This window comes from Serinus canaria, chromosome 18 (assembly GCF_022539315.1).
Source record: "Serinus canaria isolate serCan28SL12 chromosome 18, serCan2020, whole genome shotgun sequence".
Taxonomy (NCBI): domain Eukaryota; kingdom Metazoa; phylum Chordata; class Aves; order Passeriformes; family Fringillidae; genus Serinus; species Serinus canaria.
Genome location: NC_066331.1, coordinates 4,296,095 through 4,316,407, shown reverse-complemented (window position 1 = coordinate 4,316,407; position 20,313 = coordinate 4,296,095). Strand labels below are relative to the sequence as shown.

Sequence of the window (20,313 nt, the reverse complement as noted above, 5' to 3'; positions counted from 1 at the left end):
CTCCAGCAGACCATTTCTACCTTTATTGTAAAGCTTTGTAAGTTGGGTTAAGTTTGGTTTCACAACAACATGAAATCTCTAGATGGCAGGCAGACACTTTCATTAAAATAGTTACTTTTGTGGGAAAATACATTTTCGAAAAGCTGTGTGCATTTTTGTTATGGAAAAAGTATATCCAGGCCTCACTTTCTTCTTCCTTTTGCTGAAGTCACCAAAACTTCCCAGAAAATCTGTGGTGCACTGCTGGCATTACTGCAGATCCTCACTGCTGGACACTGCTGGCCACACGTGCCCCCAGGGCTGTGTCAGCACAATGACCTGGTGTGCAGAGCTGGGAGAGCCACACACTGTGGGGCATTGCTAACAATATGCATGTGGGGCTTGTTTTACACCTTTTGGTGAGCATGCTGTGCAGGAGAGCAGCCTTCCTGGGCAGCCACCTGTCTGGACTGATTTCCCCAGCGTGCCCCAAAAAGCCAGCCTGCTGCAGGAGGACCACCTGTGTAAAGCAGCAGCTGCTTGTCAGTCCTTTGAGCTGTCAGGAGAGGAAGTTTTAACTCTATCTGCTGAAGTTCCCCCTCTGGGGTTGGCTCAGCTCAGGTAGCACACCTTTGGTTAGCTCAGCTCCATCCCCTTGAACAAAAAACCACCCTGGGAGATACCCAACATCCCCAGGGCATCGTGGTTCTATTGGCTACCAGAGATGCAAAGTGCAGAACTTGAAACACAGAGACAGAGCAAAGATGCCTGTGTGGTGCATTCCCTGCTGAAGTTTTGCCAAATTTATTGCCCTAAATGTCTGTTCTGTTTGCCTGGTCCCTGAGGAGCACAGGGATTGTCACCCAGCTGCCAACCATGTGTGGCCTAATGGGATCCGCCAGTGGAAGGATCTCAATAAAGTTTATATGGTTGAATACTTTTTATTGAGGCAGTTAATAGACTGACTCTGCAGGAATTTAGGACAGGATGGAAAAGATCAGTGATGACACTGCTGCTCAGGGACTAGATCAGTAGACTGAGACAACAGGGACTGCAACTTTGCCTGCTGTTACCACCAGACAACTAAAGCAAACAAAGCACAAGTGATGGTGTAACAAGCTAAGCAGACACAAAACTTTTTTAGGGCATGAATCTGTCCCATATTGATATTATTAGGTCCCCCATTCCCTGTGCAGGAATGTCTTTCACAACATAGTGACAATAAAGAACTGTTTTCATCTGGGCAGATTCATGTGCTGCAGTGATTAATGTGACCATTACATGGCAAAGGACTACTGCCAGGATCTGCCCCAGCTGGAGACATGGGGATTAGCAAAAAATGTACACTCAAGACACCCAGAATCACTCACAGAAGGAGACAAACCCCAAAAGGCAGAACAGTTTAAAAAGGCAGAGGAGATGAGCTATACAGACCCCAACAGTCTGCCCTGGAAAGAGATGCACAAAGCTGAAATAGCTTATACTGCCCAAACTCAGGCACTGTACTGACCACTGAGAGTTTATAAACAATTTAATAATATTAAAGTTAATAAGTAAATACTGCCTGCTAAGTGCAGATAATTAATTTCAGTGTAATCTATCAGTTTACAATGTCATTAAGTTAATGTACAGCATTTCCCCAAAGATACAATATGCTTCATTGTGAATTCAAGTTTTCCTTTTACACTGCCCTCCTCCCTGTCCAGCTTAATGTAGATCTCTTGAAAAATCACAAAGTAATGAGCATATTTTAAATGTTATGCATTTTTCTTTACAACATCTGGGAATCTCTTCAGTGGCTGGTCAGTGGGTTGAGTGTGTTTGCACCTATAAGCAGATGCCTTACTGTGTGAGGAAAGGGATTTTAACCAAAATATGTATTTTATGTGGAGTCTCTTTAAATTACTTTTCTTTAATCCTCACATATTTTCCTGGAGAGCTTTGCCTTGGTAGTTTTGTGAGTTTCTGCCTGTTTTGTCTAGCACATTCTTGGTATCTGAAGTAAAAGGATTTGTGTCTCTTCAAATCCTGTGCTTCACAAATACACTCCACAGTTTAGCTCCAGAATTATTTACATTCAGCACAAACATGAGAGTCTCTTGCTTTTGTTGCTGAAAATAATCTGAATAGTTTTAAAATGGAGAACAGAGAATGGAGATTATAGTTAATGAACATAGCAAAAAAATATATTTAAATGTCTGTTATGAGTGATTTGGGGGTCAAGGAAGAATTTTATATGATCTCTGACATTTGGTTGTGGGAAGGTTCAGATAAGCATCCAGCTCTTAAGCAAGTTCAAATCAAAGGAATCACCAGCAGACCAATGAGTGCTTTCAAAAATCACATTCTTCATCTTTACATGACTGGGCAAAACTAGGAAGTTTGGCCCAAATAAGTGAATTTCTGTGCAGTAAATAGGTGAATTAATTTGCCTTTTACAAAGACGTTGGGTCATAACAGTCTTTCTGAGGTTCTCCATTAAACATTGGAGAAAACCAAAGCTGGACCACATGCATCAGAGGATGGACAACTCAATCCACAAACACAAACATTTCCTTTTGTCACTAAATGATGTGACTGTAAGGCAAGGTTTTGAGAAACATAGTGTGCCTCATTCTTAGTGAAGGCAACAGGAGTGATGTCAATGAGCACAAAGTTATGTTTCAAATTATACTCTTCTGATATGTGATAAATAACTTTCTTTTTTTTTTTTTTTTCCTAGAATTTGCTGGGAACTCACAATTTAGGCAGAGTTTTTTACGAGCCAATCAAGGACCGACATGGCAATGTGCTGATAGTTACTGTGAGAGAAGTGGAGAGTCTGTACTCATTTTTTAATGGCAAATGGATGCAGGTATCCAAACTACAAAGCCAGAGGAAATCCCTCTCAACTCCAGAGGAGCCAACAGCATTAGACATCTTGCTTATAACAATCCAGGTAGTGCTTTGCTTCTCTTACTGTGTGTTATTTGCTTTTGTAAAGCCTGTGCCAGAGCCCTGATTTTTGGAAGCATCTTGTAGAATTTTAGGCCTTAGTCCAGTGCCCAATAAAATTAATGGCAAGGCTCCCATTGAGAGCAAAGACTTATATTACTTCCAGTGGATCTGGGATCAGATCCTTCATATGCAAAATATCCATGAGATTCTAAAGAAATTACTTCAAAGTCCTAGCAGAGAATAGTAGTTTCTATCAATTTCGGGAAACCAGGCTATGGAATTTCATAGCAAGGGATATAAAAAAGCTTTAAAATTCTCTGGGATGTTCTTAAGCACCTATACAGACACTTAGAATTTCTATACTCTGTAAGATTTTTCCATCCAACCTTGAAAACTAAATCTAGGTTTTAAACTTTACTGTTCTACTTAATAAGCTTATTCTGTGGGGTTCAGGGTTCCTTGGAGCCTGGTGTAGCCACTAAGGAATCCTTTACTGACCATAACCCTCCTTTAATTTCTGCATCACATGCTCCTAGACTTGCAATTAGAAAAATGCCAAGGTAAGAACTGATCTCAGAAGCTGCTTGGCACACTCAGCTCAGTTAGCATCCCTAAGTGGGGGTTCAGCCCTTCAAGAATTATCTCTGAACACACAGAGACAGTTCATGTTAAGATTGATACATGTTTTCTGTAGGTAACAGCAGCCAATCTCCATAAAACTGTTGCACAATTACCCAAAATACAAGAAAAGACATTGTCTTGGTCCCTTCTTTGGCACTGTCCATGAGATGAGTGCTGTGGTTAATTTTTGAGTTAGAGGCACTTTCTGGGGCACAGACTCTGCTTTTCATACTGGGAAGTGACAGGCAATCAAAATATATGTTACCAGGTTTTAGGAATGTTAAAAAAATTCCAAAAGACAATAAAACTTACCTGATCTAAGCTAGATTTAATGTATTACAATGTGTTAAAGGTGCAGAAAATTGTCAATCTGGGCAAAAGTTTTATATTAGGAAAAGCAAACTACAGTCCTGATCAGATTTCCACAGAGATCCTAGTGGAAAAAATGTTCCCCTAATGGTTTACACATTCCTATCTAATGCCCACCCTTTCTTCTATTACTTGTTTAATCATCAGGTGGGTATTTTGTTCATGAAGTGCTTGTGAAAATGAGGGTCTAATTGCACTGCTCAGAGCCAAGCATAGCACTGGCAGATAATTTGATGGTTCCAAGAGTAAAGGCATAGGGCCAGGTGTCTTAATCCTCACTCACTGCAGAAGCACACATTTCTCAGGATGGATGGCAGCAGACATCATTTTTCAGGTAGTTTTGGAGAACTGCTATACAGAGCTCTAAAAAGGTCTCCTGGCTTCAGCAAATTCACCATCAATACTTATTTCTTCTAAGCTCTATTTGTTGATAAAGATATTTGTTCAGAAAACGCTGCCACTGGTTCAGTTTTGCAATCTACCAACTCCCATGCTGACAGAGATCTTCCTGTTGACAGCAGGTGATACAGAGCAGGTTTTGGAGAAACGTGGGCAGGGATCTCCTTGGGGACAGTCCTGGATCCTGCAGCCCCTCTCTCCCAGCTCTTCCCCAGTGCTGCTCTGCTCCCTCTGTGCACTCACCAACCAAACCCGAACCAGGGAACTGCTCAGCTGGAAAACAACTGCTCCTTTTCCCAAGTTGTTTTTCAGAGGAATCAGTTCCCTGAGCCGGCTCACCACTGAAATGATCAGACAGGAGGCAGAGGTGGGGGTTATTTAAGCCAGTTTAAACACCACAGTTGCAGAAGATTGAAACCTCAGGTTGTCAGAGCCAATTCCTGCACGACACAGAGACCTTAGAGATCCTGTGTATGGCTTTAAGTGAGAAGTTGTCCAAGTGCACCCGAGCTACCAGAGATTATTCATATGCTGCAGCATGTGCTTCAATGCTTTTTGCATTGGGAACGACGGCTGTAAAAACATTTGTTGCTTTTTGCTCCCAAACTCTTCTGCTTATGTGGAAAAAAAGATGAGATTTTTATGTAGGACTGTTTCCCTTAAAACAGGACATACTTTCCTATCACAAACGAAGTCAGCAGCGCCTCCCTCCCGGCTTGTATCTGGGTTACCTGAAACTCTGCAGCTCTGTGGATCAGATCAAAGTGCTCGTGCTGCAGAGGCTGCCCAATGTCCTGTGTCACGTCAAAATCCGAGACAACAGCAACGTCTCCAAGTAAGTGAACACAGAGATTGACTGAGAGAAAGAGAACAGTTGGTTTAAGTTTGAACCAATTGATCAAATGTTAATGCCAAGGCAATTCTGCCATCGCAAAATTGTAGGTGGCAGCATGGTTTGGCTCTGGTGTGTGGCAGAAGGGTTTGGCTCCAGTGTGTGCCATCCCAGAGAGCCCTGCTGAGCTAAACAGTGCACCTGAGTGTCCCCAGCAGTCTGAGGACCCATCCAGAACACATGGATAGGGGTCCATTGGTTTCTAAGGATGGTATTCCATGGTTATTCCAGTTCTGCACAGGGGTAATAACCTGTTCAGAAGATCATAGCCTGCAGCCCTGACTCAGCCTTCAGTGGATTCAGTGCCACCCTTTCCATGGATTTCACTGACTATGGGGTGTTGGTGTGAGGAATTTTTCTGTTTATTCTCTTGTGTGATACCTGGTTTTTTTACCCTAAACCACAGCAAACATACAGGAATTGAAAACCATATTTATAAATGCAACCAGCCAGCAAACTTCTGTGTTTTGGGAGAGCCATTTTCCCCTTGTCCACTGCTTCCCTTATCCATTGGCAAGGCCCCTGTTTGTACTGCCTGGTCCTTGCCCAGTGGGAAACACATTTTATTGACCTTTTTCTGGAGCTTTTTAATCCTGTATCATTTCAGCAACCAGCTGAGAATTTTGCACCAGGAAAAGGAGCTGGATATTTACACAGACAACAAGGATATCCAGAATGTAGTAGTGAATACTAACAACAATGTTGGAAGGAATAAAAAGGCTAAGGCTTCAGAGTTTATAGCAATCCCTGACTCTTGAAGTATCAGATCTTTATTTAGGAACAGATTATACCACAACTATTACTTGTCCTGTAGTGGGGTTTCCTGTACATCCCTTTTTTTTTTTTTAATGTTTGATGCTGGCAGCTATTCAAGACTGAATACTAGGCAGGGTGAATTAGGGATTGGATCCAGAACTATGATTCCCATGTTTATCAGGTCTCAAATAGAGACACATGGAGGAAAGCAGGAAGTTCTTTGGCTGCAGTCAGTAGAAGATAGTCCTTCACAGAGATCAAACTTCCTGCTAATTGTAGCAATTTCAAATGCATGGTTTTTAAAATATTGTGGTAGATAGGGAATGAAGAATGTGAAAGAGAAAACCTGAAGTGAGAAGCCTTACTGAAATATTTCAAAGGCAATTGGACTTCCAGAGGAATGTTCAGCCTGATCTACATGTGCTAGAAAAATAAAACTTTTCAAAGTTCAATCAAGATTGCACAAGTTTAGAATGTTTTGGTATATGAGGATTAAACTATCAACAGATCCCAAATGCACATACACTGAATTCCTGCTTGTGCATTGAACTGTTGTTATATTTCTAATTTTAACTTGACTCAACATACAGAGATGAGTGGGAATGGATCCAAACACTTTCTGGCTCAGAATCTGTGGAAAGTATGGATCATACTTCAGACTGCCCTACTCAATTGTTCTTGTATGAGCTCCAGACAGCAGTGAAAGCTCTCCTCAAACAGATCAATCTACCTCTGCATCAGGTATTTGCCTTTGTGGGATTTATCACCTTTTTAAAACCCCATTCTTAAGAACACAATGAAAAGCTACAAACTCTGTCACTGAAAAGTAGGGATTCAATGTCAGGGTTGCAAGAAAAGCAAAGCAGAGAAGTTTTGTATTCCATTTTTTTAAGGGGGAACATCTTTAGTAAAAACAGTTCTTGTCCTGGACATGTGAACATTCAAGGATTAAGAGGTAAATTTCAACTGCCTGCTATTTTTTTTTTTTCATCTTTTAGCTTATTTGTGCAACTTCAGGCAGGTCCAAATAGTCACTTTTGTATTAAAGTTGTAGTTTTGAGCACCTTTATGAAGCTGACAAAGAAAAAGAGGCATTTTTGCAGGCAAGAACAGCAAGTGACAGTTTTTTGGGAGGTTTTGATTGAGGCTGTAGGAAAGGCCCAGTAAAGACACAGCATTTTGCTGTTCTTTTGCACATTGATGAATGCACCCCTTCTAAAACACAAAGTCCCAGACCTCCAGATTTCTGTGGGTGAGGAGAGGTGTCTAGCTTCTGGCTTTACATTTAGGTACAAGAAATACATATGTGAATAAATAAAGTCAGGGAGAATAATCTATGATGTGAAAGATCCATGAAAAAATAAGCTAAGAAGTTTGTTTCTTGTTTACATGAATTCCATTTTATTTTGGTCTGCAAAGGTAAAGAGGTCTTAAAGTAGAAGTAAATCATCTTTATATTCACTTCAAGGTCTGTTTGTCCAGCTAGAAAGATGTGGTCTTAAAATAAATTAACCTGGTTCTACATTTCTTGATTTTGAAAGGTTTAGGCTTTGCTTTTAAAAAGGAATCCATCAGTGCTTCACCTTCTAGCTAGGGAAGAGCCAAGTAAGACTCAAGTAAATCCAAAATTAAGACAGATGGTGTGCTGCCTTGTGGTCAGTCACCCAAATTCAATAGGGCTCTGTACAGATCTCTATGTTACCGCATTTGCTTGGAGGTTATACCTTTTGTGCAACTTTTTTTTTTCTTCTTTTAGAGTTAGGGACTAAAATATTGAAATCACAGTGCAATATGTTCTCGAGGCTGCAGCTCAGCCAAGCATCTGAGCTCATCCGTTGTGCCTGAGAGATAGACATCAACATGACCTTGCAGTTAAACACAGATGTAAATGGTCTGATGGCTCAGCACCAAACTTTTATGTTAATGAATTGCATTTTTAATTCCACAGATTTATTTATGTATTTTTTATTATTTTTGTGGTAACTAGGAGCAGGGACAGTGGTACTGGGGCACAGCCAGGGCAGAAGGCAGGGCTGCACACAGCAGCTCTGAGCAGCTTCAGGCCACTTCTGCCTGGGCCATTTTCTCTTGCTGCAGCACTTGTTTTCAGTGCTGTGTTGAGGGAGAGCTGCATATTTCTGTTAACCAGCCCTAAATTGAATCTTAAAGGTTTTTAATTGAATCCATTTTCATGTTTTCACATAATTATGCAATCATAATCTTGAAAAGCACATGGCATGTGATCATTTTCTGCCTAATAAGAAACATAAATGTTGTTTTCAGGGGAGTTGTGCCTGTGCGTGTTGTTTTAATGTGGAACATTGCAGCTTTAAATCTTTATTTTATGTAGTGACATGAACCCAAATTTAGCCACCCCCCCCCCCAAATATTTACGTTTTATAAAAACTCCGAGCTTGATGTTGTGCAAATTTTCTTTAATGTTTTATATCATTTGGGGTGTTGTTTATATAAGTGCCATGTTGTAATTCTCTCCTATTCCTTCCCCCGCGCGTGTCCCTGTACAGGCTAAGCACTTCCGTCTGTACACACAGGAGGTGTTGGAACTGGGTCACAATGTCTCCTTTCTTCTCCTGCTCCCCGCCTCAGACGACGTCTGCACTGCCCCAGGACAGAATAATCCTTACACCCCACACTCAGGATTTCTTAACCTCCCTCTTCAGATGTTTGAACTTGGTATAGTAGCTTGCTTCACCTAGAAATATTAACCCAGTCTCCTTATAATAAAATCACAAAGTTGTATCTGTTTTCCCCCTTGTCCCAGTGGAGAGTCAATAAATCACATGATGGCTTTGGCAACAACACTGCCTATAACGGTGTACAAGTTACAGAGGGAGCAGGGCAGTTAAAGCATGCACTGTAGCCATCGTTATTGAAATGCAAAGCAGACAGCAAGGCCCACAGTTATGTGGCTATAAGCTTCTTTGCAAGATGATGTTCTTTAAAACTCAGAACCAAGAGAAATTACACATGACACAGCAAGTCTGGAGTGTGACAGGAGATGCAAAAAACATCTCTCTAAGTTGTCACAAGGATAATTGCTGGTTCTGCAATGGGGATTTACGCAGATCCTAATTACAGATGGTCCTACTCAAGGTCTGACAGCTTTGTGAAAGGTCTGAATACATTTTCCCACATGAGGGGCATCTTTTTCCCTTTGATACCTGGAAAAATACAGGAGACTGTCCTACTGCTGTAGTGCAGCAAAAGCCTGTTGTGAAAAATGCCCAAGCGCTGGACTTGAATCTCTTTCTTTGGAGAGCACATCTTATGCTGTGGCAGATTCAGCTCTCTTCTTCCACTGCATTGATGACTGGGCAAGAATTCCCCAAAACAGAGTTTTCCAGCTGTTTCACAGAAGGCATAAGATGCTCTAGCTTCAAGGTCCTCTCTTTCTCATTTCTTCTTCTTTGGTCCACAGAGAAAAGAAAAGGTTCCACATAAAAGCAGCTCATAAAGACTTAATAGTTCTTTTTAGAAAGAATATTAAAATGTGAGGGCTGCTGAGCCTTCCATGTCAGTCTGCTCTGTTTCCTTCTAGCCTGTAAAACTGGGTATCTTTCTTTCCTCTGCCTTCAAGAAGAGAGAAAGATATGAGCCAAAACTGATCGAGCCAGTGCACCAGGAGCCACTGCAGGAAAGGCCTTAGTGGCAGCTGTGTCCCTAGTGATGTCCTTCTTAGATGTTTATGTGACACCATTACCTTCCTATCTCCTGTGTATCAGAGCCAAGTGCCGCTCAAATCATTTATGTTCTGGGGGATTAGATATTAATGGAGTGTCTTGCCTTGCCTGTGTTTCTGCAGTCACAACTCATCCGTGACCTACCATCACCCAGCAACACAAATTTAATTTGGATCAGGCAGGAATACAGCACTGGATTTAGGCCACATCAGCCACAGCACACTGTGGTGCTGTGACAGCTCTGGGGGTTTCTGCTGCCTGTGAGAGGACAGATGCCAGCTGAGCTGCCACACAATTATGAGTGGAACAGCCACACAATACATGCTGTAGTCTGCCAAGGAAAAGTTACCCCTTCAAAGGAAAGCTAATGTAAGAGTTAGCTCAGTGCTTTGGGTCACATGGCCATGGCTGCAGTGCCCTAAAGCCAGACTTTTATCTTCTGATGTGCCACCCTGAAGCCTGTTGGCCTCTGAGTATGGAGCACATAATTTCTCCTGGTGAGAGGGGCCTGCTGCCTTGCTATGCAAATTAATGCACAGAGCATATTAATCTCTGATGCAATTAATCTCCTCACTAGAGGTTGTGCAGACTATTTGATTCTCATTAGGTGGAACACAGGCCAGGGGCAGGAGTGCCTCTCATTTCAGGGACACAGCCTGCATGAGTCTGACAAATCAACAGAGCCTGCATGGAATGGTGTGGTGCCACCAAACATGCAACAGAGCCATCTCCCAGAAGGCATTCCTGGTGCACCCCTCTCTGTTCTGCAATGTTGCTGCAGTGGGAAAACAGTTCATGGTGGAGAAAACAGTATGGAAAGCTGAATTTTACTTTTGAGTATTTTTTTAAGTAAGCAATCCTCAGGCCAAAGGCAGATGACATTTCAATATGACTTATTATATGTATCCCTGATGTTCTATAAAGTGACTGTGATTCACATCTCAAATATTAGAAGCTTCCATTCCCCATTAGCTGGTGGCTACCAACTATATAATTGCATAACCACAAAAGACTACGTTGAAGTAACATTTGTTAAAGTAACATTAAAGGGTCTGACTTAAAAACCACAAAGGCTCAAAACTTCAGCACTGGAGCCGAAACCGCAGCTGTAATTCACTCAAGAGTCCACCACATATGGCATATGTACTGGAAGACCACACACTATTCACACTGGATCCCTGCAATATCTAGGCATTGCTGAAATCAGAAGGTAGAATTCATTCTTTCACTCTTTTTTGTGAGATTTCTGTGTTCAGATTAGGCCTTTATTGTTAATGCTAAAAATGTTTCTGTGATTGGATCTCTCAGTTGAACAAATCCTTCTCAATTATTCTAATCGTGTTGTTTGTAAGGGATAAGTAGACATGGGACACTGTTTTTATTTCTTTTTTAAAATTATTTTTATGAGAAGAATATATGCATTTTACACCTGGAACACCCTGAAAAATGCCCTGCCCCAGTCCAGGAGAGCAGCAGCAGTAAATCTGACTGGCACTCGCTGCTCTAACAGGATTATGCTGTATATTTGCATTTACTGCAGCACCAATGAATGGGGAAGTATTTCTGAAAACTTGCTCTCCCTCAGCAAGTTTCAGTACGTCTGCACTGCCATTTGGAAAGGTAACTGCTCAGTTTTGCCTGAGCAGTGGCAGGTCCTGGAATAATATACCTTTAACACACCGGGTAAATTGACATTTGCAAAGCTCCATGGCACTGTAGCTACTCTGTCTCTGTTACCTCTGGTAAAGAGGATAGTTCTGTGCTGCTCCAAAGTCAAATTACGCAAAGCAAGAGGTCATGCCTGAACTTTCTGTGTTACCCTTCTGCAGGAGAGTTCAGAGGATGATGTGTGGTAACACCTAAAACAGTTTTAATTATTTCCCCCAAACTGTGATATCAGTCCAATGCCTTTCCTGCTGAGTCATTTACATTGAAGTTGCTGATTTAAGCCAACTTAGCCCAAGAGAAAGTTATCAGGCTTGAAATTTTTTTTAATTGTTTTATTCTGAAACACTCAATTTAAGAAAAAATTTAAATATGAGTTTCGTTTTCAAGCCATGTCACTACTTTCTTGATAAAAGAAATGATGAGCTATAAAAGTCTCAGAAATAGCCTTTCTGATTAAAGCTATCAAGGGCAAGATAGCCTCTGGAGCTGCATACTAAGGACCTGATTATCCCTTCACTTAGATGCAATTAGAAATTACTCTTTTGAAATCAGAGTAAATCCAGTGTAAATGAGAGAACTGAAGCCTGCATTATTCATTTCTAGCTTAAAGAAACCCATCCAGAGTTAGTTACTATATTTAATAAAATTTGTGTTCTGAAAGCTAAGGATTTCATATTTCATAACCAGAATGTAACAATTTGCCTTTGCACTTGGTCTTTTCACAGCTCATTTTTGCTGTTACAAGGAAAAATTTATAAGCCTGTATTGCCGCCTTTCTGCTGTCATAGAGCTGGACTCTCTGAAAACCCAGCAGTCCCTGAGGGAAGCAATTTCAGACAGTGAAGTCGCTGCAGCCAAACAAAGACACCAGCAAGTTGTAGACTACATACAGGTAATAGTCTGTTTCTGACTATTCCAAGGAGATTTTAAGGTGGCTTTCTTAAAAATTGCATGGGTCTGTAACTTGAAATCTAAATGGAGAATTATTCACAGACATCATAAAAAGAGCAGTTGTATCAAAAGTGCAATTCTGTTTTTATGAAATTCAAACCCAGAACATGCTTTCCTTAGTTGTTGCTTTTATAGAAGGATTTTTATGGGTAAAATCAAATGACAGTTATACCAGACTGTTATAAAGAAATGTGTCAGTCTGCTTGTAAAACTCCCTCCCATCTAAGGTGAGGTAAGCTAGCACCATGTCTGGGCATTCATTTGTGTAAGAGTTTTTTTTGTCTGTACAAGCTGGGGAAATTTTTCACTGCAATAATGTGGCAATTAAAAAAATTAAAATGAAAATTCAGACTAGGTTGTGGAGACAATCTCCACCAACAATATCACACTCAGGAACACAGCTCTGCATTTCAGATGTCAAGCTGGCCCCAAAAGCAGCTGTGAGCCTGGCCAGCACCATGCAGTGGCACTGCTTCAGTCCTCCAGTGCAGGAGGATCACCAGTGTTTCCATACTTGTCCAATTTGCTTATTCTCTGTCGTTCATCCTGATTTTCCTCTACTGCTCCCAAATCGAGACTTTACCTACTCAACTTAGGGCTCTTTAAACTACACTCCATTGTGCAACACAGCAAAGGCTGTCCTTTTGCAAATGATTTTGACAATTGGTTATTTATAGCTAAAGCTCATTACTTTTGCAGAGTATATCTATGGGCATGGTTGACCTGTCTTTCTACAAGAGAGATGCAAATAACTTTTCAGGTCTATACTCTTAATATTCAAGCTATCCTCTGTTGGAATAGGGGCCAAGACACCATTTATCCCATTGACAAGATGTTTGGCCCTCCATAGTCATGAACAAAAGGATCATATTTCTGTTTCTCTTTGTTCTGCATGCAGACCCCCTTTTGCCTTGTCCACTTGGAGCTTTGGGCAACTTGCAACAGGGCAGAGAGGGAAGATCCATTGTATTTCCACTCTCAGTCACCCCATTCTCACACTCAGAAAATCTAGCTTTCTTGCAGTCTGCAGGAGAATTTGGAAAATTTTTATCCTTCACATAAAACCGAAGAATTTTTATATTAATAAGCAGGTACTGTATAGTCAGTTCTGTGTTCCTCTTCTCCAAAGTGTTTGAGTCACATATCTATGCTGGGAAAATATGGGAGAGCATTTTAAATTTCAGTGTTTTGTGCTGAATTATTGTGACAGTGTATTAGGCTTGTCAGGTTTCCTCTCAAATGAAAACCAGCTGTATTCCACCTATTGGCAAAAATATCTCTGCCTACCACATACCACAATCTTCAGCGGTGACCACGAAACCACAAGAGCATTTGTGTGATCCCAGATCTAAGACAGTGTTGAAGTCACTACACAAACCAAACATTGTAAAGAGCAAGGGAGTCTACATAAATGCAGTTCTGAAAAGGAGTCAGAGGGCAACTGAAAAGTAAAAATTACTGAAAAAAAAAAACCCAGCCAGAATGTAAGGTACTTGAAGTCTTTACCAGAATGTTACAAAGAAAGGAAAGAAATCAACAGACAATGAAACTAAAACTGAAGTTAAACTGTAATTCCTGTCATGTAACGCTTCAAATGTTCCTAAATTGTAAAAGAACCACCGTTCATTACAATGTCCTGCAGAACAGAACCAGGGAGAAAACCAACAGGATTTGCATTTTAATAAACTGCATACAGGATGATTCTTGTTTGGGGTTGAGGGAGGATCACAGAAAGGATGTATACAATCTCTAAAATCAAATAGGTGAGATGTTTGCTAACTGGAATTCTCTTCATGGAGCTACACTGAAGTCTTGAAATTATGCAGGATTATGAATTAATCTCTGAACCATTTGCTATTCTTATCGATGTATATTCTTAGCTCATATTAACTCAGTGGCAAGGCTTGCACTGACATCATTGGAGTTGGGATTTCACCTTTACATAAAAATGGCCATACTAGGTCAAAACCAAGATCCAGCTGCCCAGCTATCCTGCCTCCAACACAGCTCATCAGGAACTACCCCAGCAAAACTGGCATCTACAGTATCCCTTGGGAGTAAATATCACACTCTGAATATGCATTTTGTGAAGTATCTCCAGCTAAGAGAAGTTGTCTTCAAATATCAGTCTGGAGGCTCTCTGATCCCTCTGGCACTCTGATCCCTCTGGCACTCCCCTAGCAGACAATTGTCACTGCACAGAGTACCCCTCACTTTTGCCTTTCCACTACTCACTGCATTCTTGCAGAATGCAGCTTGTGTAACTGCAAAGCAGCTTCCCTCAAGCACTGCAATATTAATAGGAAGGCTCACCTGACATTCAGAACCTTCTGTAGGACAAGTGTGAGGGAAGTTCTAGAAAGGACACTGCAGCAGGAGGCCATTTACTCACAGCTACTCTTATTTGATGGTGGCAACACTTGCTCAGCCATCAAAGATCTTGAATGGCTTGAAGATGATGTTAAAAGATGTTGAAAGTGTTCCATTATCAAAACACTCTTCAGATCCACATTAAACAGCATCTTTCCTCTCTGCAGAGATACTTAAACCTACATCCTGCTATTGATTTAGGCACTTGTCTCTTATTGCCATCAAAAGGCATGCCTTAGAACTGCTTTTGTGTAGATTTATACTTTTAAAATGTATGCAGACTAAAATGGTAAGGGAGAAACTGCAGTTTGGCTCATAGCTGTGCTTCTGCTCTCCATTTATGTATCTGCACATGTGTATGTTCTTTCTTAAAAACTAGGTCTGACCTGAGCAATTGCTTTGACCTGGGTTTGCAAAGATGCTCCAGAAGTCTCACTTTTATTCCAGCGCAGAATCAAACCAACTTCCAGGTGTGCTACAAACTGATCATATTTTTACTCCATCAAAATAAAATTTTCATTTTCTTTCCATGTCAGACTTTAGATCTGGATTTACCCCTCCTAACTACACATTCTTAATTGAGGTACCTCTTAACCAAAATCAGTTCAGACCTCCTCAATCTGAATGTTCTTTTGGGAGATCATGCTGTTCTCTCTTGGCAGTGACTACACACTTACTTGGGCACTGGAAAAAGTACACACTTAGGTAGAATTAATACTCATACTTAAATGTATTTTGTCACTATTTCTTTTTCACAGCAAATTGATGAAATCTGGAGGGACATGAGATGGATCACAGAAGCACTGCAGTATGCAAGATACAAGCAGCCAGCAGCAGGCCTCCCCATAAAGAAGTTTGTGGATCTTTCAGAAGAACACTCCCAAAAGAAAATGAGTTCCACCTCTTCACATCTAGATTGTCTTCCTTCACCTCCCCCTTCTCCTGAGCCTAGAATCCAGAGGAGAAAAGCTGTGAGTGGTAAGAGAACTTTTTTTACCTAGTATGCTTTGAATTCACTTTTAATTATAACAGTTCTTGTATGTCTTTTCATAAAAGGAGTAAATTTTCTCCGTACCTGTCAAGGTATTTTAACAATCATTTTACCAATCATTTGCCACTCAGTATATGAGATCCTTCTGTAATCTTTACAATCATTTTTTACTTTCACCTACTCAGAATAACTGCTCGGCATCAGCCAACTTTGTCACCTCACTGTTCCAGATCATTTAATGAACAGATTGGAAGGGACAAGTGCTATCACTGGCTTCTCCACAATGTCCAGAATTCCAGTAAAATCCATCCATGGTGAAAGCTGACTGCTTCATTTTTTGCATACACCAACAATCTGCTCTTTTATATGGAGGGAGCTTTCTCTTTGTCCCAATTACAGCTGCAGAGCCTGTGGTAAAGAACATTATCACAAGCTCTTCAGAGCTCTGACGGTGGCTGTGGATTAATTGTGCACACGTTCAGAGTTCTGTTTGACTGATGAGACATGAGTTGTTAACAAAAGCTATTGACCCATTCTCATCACTCATGTATCTATTATTCTTCCCCACAGTTTTCATTAATTTAACAGAATCTAACTCAAATTTTTCCACAGTTTCCATTTGCCATCTCCTGTTTCTCAGGTATTACAGCAACTTTCTTTCCAGGCTTTCAATTTTCCTGTTTTGCGGCAATTATTTCTCATGCTTCTCTTGCTTTGTTTTGATAGCCCAAATTTTAGTGCCAATTGTCCAGTTTAACAGCTGTTTTCACACACCTCTCAGAGTTTTAGTGTTTTAGAGAAGCATTTTGATTTACACAAATTACACAAATAAGTACCCACCTCACTGACCATTATTACTTCACTGCATAGCCAGAAAATTAAACTGATGAAAGAAATGGATCACAGGAAATAAAGATGAAGCAAATGAAACAGCAACACCCATTGTGCTAACAGAATAAGGACTTTGGAGGAAAAAATAAACCATCATTCTGCTGAGCTGTCTTTAAGCAACAAGTAAATGAAATAGCAGAAACAAAGAGCAACTGATGCTACATTAAACAACTGTTAATGCCATGACCATTATAGTAATAATAATAATTTGGGGTTTTTTTCAAATTGGCAGTTTTATACAGTTAAGGAAAATTAATAAATCTATTCTGCTTAGATTTCATGAGATTAAAAGAAAAGAAGCCTGAAGAGGCTGGTGCTTTGCTTCACTCCATTATACAGTGGTGTTCTTTCTCAGCATCCCTCCCTGAGTTGTTTTTCCCCTGTATTACAGACCATGAATACAGAATAATCCTTGGCTCTGGTACAGTGTAAACTGCAGTTCTATCTTGTCCTGCACACCCTGGATTCATTAATACTGGCCTCTATGGCAATTTACACAAGCTCCAAGTGAGCAGTCAGCACTGTATAAAATCGATGTTTAATTCCTGGAATCTAAGATAAACTATCCAGGACAATGGAGCATCAATATATTCTATCACACATGCCACTATTCCTTATCTTATTGATCCTTCTGAAGCCCAAGACAGCATCAATTTCAGTGCCAGTGTGAGATTTGGTCCACAAACTCGCATTTGAATTCTGTGTGTCTGGTTTGGATTTGAACATGCAATGCACCTGATGGCCAAAAGGGCAGTTTTTATTTATCAACCTCCATGTTGTGCCTTGAACCTCTTACCACACTTTTAGCTGCATACCGCTCACCATTACAGAGATATAAATCCAGAGTAACTTCAATGACATCTTTAATAAAAACAGAACCTGGATTAGAGATTTTCTCTCCCACAAATCTATAAGTCTATGAAATTTAGTGAAAGCAAAATAAAAGAAAAAGATCTTCCCAGAACTTAATCCCAGTTCAAATTCAATTTTTTTCCCCATCATTAACATAATAAATTAATTCTTTTCTAATTCTGCCACCACCTGTCTAACATATCTGTGACTCCTCCCTGACAAATCCTCCCTGACTCTCTTTGCTGTCACCTCGGACTGTGGCAATTTCACAGAGGAAACACACATACATTTCCAGCACTGGAGATTTAAAATTAGGACAAAAACCACACAAATGACATGTCTCTGCTGAGCCTGTGCTGTGAGTGTTAACCAGTTCTCCTTGCAGACTCCCAGCCCTGCTCGGATGAAGAAGGCTGCTCCGAGGTGTTCCTCCCAACCGACAGCGACTATGACTCCAGTGATGCCTTGAGCCCAAGGGAATTAGACCTGATTTACTCCTCATCCCAGGACATCTCCCAGCAGGCTGGCAGTGGCCTGGGTGGCAGTGCACCTAACGTGCTCCAAGCCCATGACATGAAGCCCTGCTTGGCGCTGAAGGAAGGCCTGACAGAGTGTGGTGCCCTGGACAGCAGTGCTGACTGTTGCACAGAGCAGATGAGCAGTCTGACAATGTCAGGGCTTACACTGAAAAGCACGGACAAGTCCTCCAGCTCCAAGCAGCCACTGGGCTTTTTAGGGAAAAAAAAGTTGGGGAAACACCAGCATTACAACTACTTCAGCCGGCAGCACCGCTGGCTGCGAGTGCACAGCGAGACGCAGGCGGGCTCTCTGTCAGAAGGTGTCTACACCCAGCACCTCATGAGATCTCCAGATGTGTCTCAAGAACCTACCTCCAGCGAGCAGGTGATGATTCCCATCGATGGGTCTCGGAGCACTTTGGTACCTCATGCATCCAGCCTTCCAGAGGATGGCAAAGGCAAGTATGAGGAACCAAGGCAGGATGTCCACAGGATACATGTGGAGCCATATGAAACAACATTTCTGGATGGAGAGGGTGGGTCCTGGGCTATGAGCACGGAGTCTGTAGAACACACGGATGTGCACAGTGCTATGCAACAGATCACAGGGCCAGAGGAACAGTCAGGTTCTGCTGTCCCAGAAGTTTTCAGCAGCACCCTTTAACCCCAGAATCCTGCACTGCTTCCCACCACTCCACATGAGGTATGAGCATTGTGATCATAAAGGCCATACTTTCAAAACCACTGGTAAAAATCCAGCTCCTGAAATGGCAACTTGTGCCACTCTAAAGAATCCTAATCTTTTGACTTCATCACCAGATTTCTGGTCTCACAGAGGTATCATCTGTCATGAAGTGAGCATTATTATTACTGGCATCTGCAGCTTTGCAGAGTCATAACAGTGGCCACATAACAATGTGCAATTGAGTATCAGGTTTTGCAGGTGTCTTCATTTCCATGTTTCTCTGAGCATGCAAAATTTAAGCATGAGTGGTTCTGCCTGCAAGCTACCAGAAGTTGTAACATCCTTGGTGACTTTATTTTAGGACTGTGTCCTAAAAGTCTATTCACTTGTTTCCTACCACCTCCTGCAATTTTTTTTTACTTTTCAGCTTCTCTAGAATGAATTTAGGTTGGATATAGCTGAAATACTAACTGGTCTAGTAACACAGATAACCCAGAGTTTCTAGCCACTTAAAGAAATGAAAATTCTTTCAATATCTAGAAAATGTAATCAACACCATCTCTGAATGCTGTCAGAGCCTGACATAATTATCACAATTATTTTTTCAGGAGCTTAGATTTCAAATTATTTAAGTAGCAAGTTATTTTAAAAGCTCAGGAGATGTTTGAGGTCAAGAGCCGGCAGAATGAGGCCAGGTTCCACATGAATAATATACAGGGTGTATGTGAGATTGAAGCAAAGTTTTTCTTTTCTTTTCCCCACCAAACAAGAGCACATTTTGTTGCGTTGGCATCACTCTCACACATTCATTGGAAAGAAACACCCCTATTTTTATTCCTGAATATTCACCATAAACTCCAGGGGTATTCGATCACCATGTCTGAAGCTGGGATATTCTGGCAACTCATATTAGGGAAGTTTGGGGTGCAGTTTGAGTGTAAGATTTTTTTTATTTGGGCCCCAAATAAATACTAATGTGATAAGGAGGTTGGGATCTTACTGTATTGTAAAAAGGCAAATTACAGTGAGTCAGGATTTTGTCCCTTGGAACCACAATAAGCACTACAGAAGATGATCTCAAAAATGAAATCTATATTAATAAGAACCATAACACTGGAGTTACTAAGAAATGAACTAATGTGTAGAGAAACCCCAGCTGTTGCACAAGCTTTAATTTTCTTAAACAGTTCTTGAAGTTTAATTTTATAGGCCACATTCCTGCTGGTTAAATTCCCTCACTCCGTGTTTGTGTAGCCTTCTACCTTTCAGTTTTCCAGCCTCCAGGTGGATACATTCTAAGGCCCCCAATAAAGAGATTTGAGTTAAATAGTTGAGTTTACAAGTCCTTGAGGTAAAGGTAAGGATTTGGGCCCATGATCTGTGGTCCTTATTAAAATAGCACTTCCATAACCCTAGTGCTATTAAAATCCCTGCGAACTCAATCCATAAATTCAAAAATAAATGTTATTCACTATTTTATGCTTGGTCAGTATGTGGAAGCCAAGAAGAGTCTTTGCAGTGATAGGAAGGGCAAAATTTTTCTATAAGGGATTTACATTTTTAACTTCTCTTTTTGGGAGCAGGAAGTTAACTTCTTGGACAAAAAATACTCATTCATTACCTGATCCACAGTGAGGATGGAAAGACTTCCATTCACTCCCACAGGGTTTGGATGAGACCCACATCGAAAATTCCTGTGGGTGAGAAGATGCAGGGGGAGCAGCAGTGGCAGT

General features: G+C 41.0%; 1 protein-coding gene across 1 annotated transcript in view; it reads left to right on the top strand.

Annotated features, from left to right (window-relative positions):
• ANKFN1 (ankyrin repeat and fibronectin type III domain containing 1) overlaps nucleotides 1–18,559 on the top strand; it is a 59,601-nt gene extending 41,042 nt beyond the window's left edge. The window contains exons 11-17 of the mRNA XM_018918961.3: nucleotides 2,702–2,917; nucleotides 4,974–5,140; nucleotides 6,544–6,694; nucleotides 8,479–8,647; nucleotides 12,048–12,214; nucleotides 15,402–15,621; nucleotides 17,763–18,559. Of these exons, the coding sequence (XP_018774506.3) occupies nucleotides 2,702–2,917; nucleotides 4,974–5,140; nucleotides 6,544–6,694; nucleotides 8,479–8,647; nucleotides 12,048–12,214; nucleotides 15,402–15,621; nucleotides 17,763–18,559 (1,887 nt within the window). The remainder of the gene's footprint in view (nucleotides 1–2,701; nucleotides 2,918–4,973; nucleotides 5,141–6,543; nucleotides 6,695–8,478; nucleotides 8,648–12,047; nucleotides 12,215–15,401; nucleotides 15,622–17,762) is intronic.
• The last annotated feature ends 1,754 nt before the right edge of the window (nucleotides 18,560–20,313 follow it).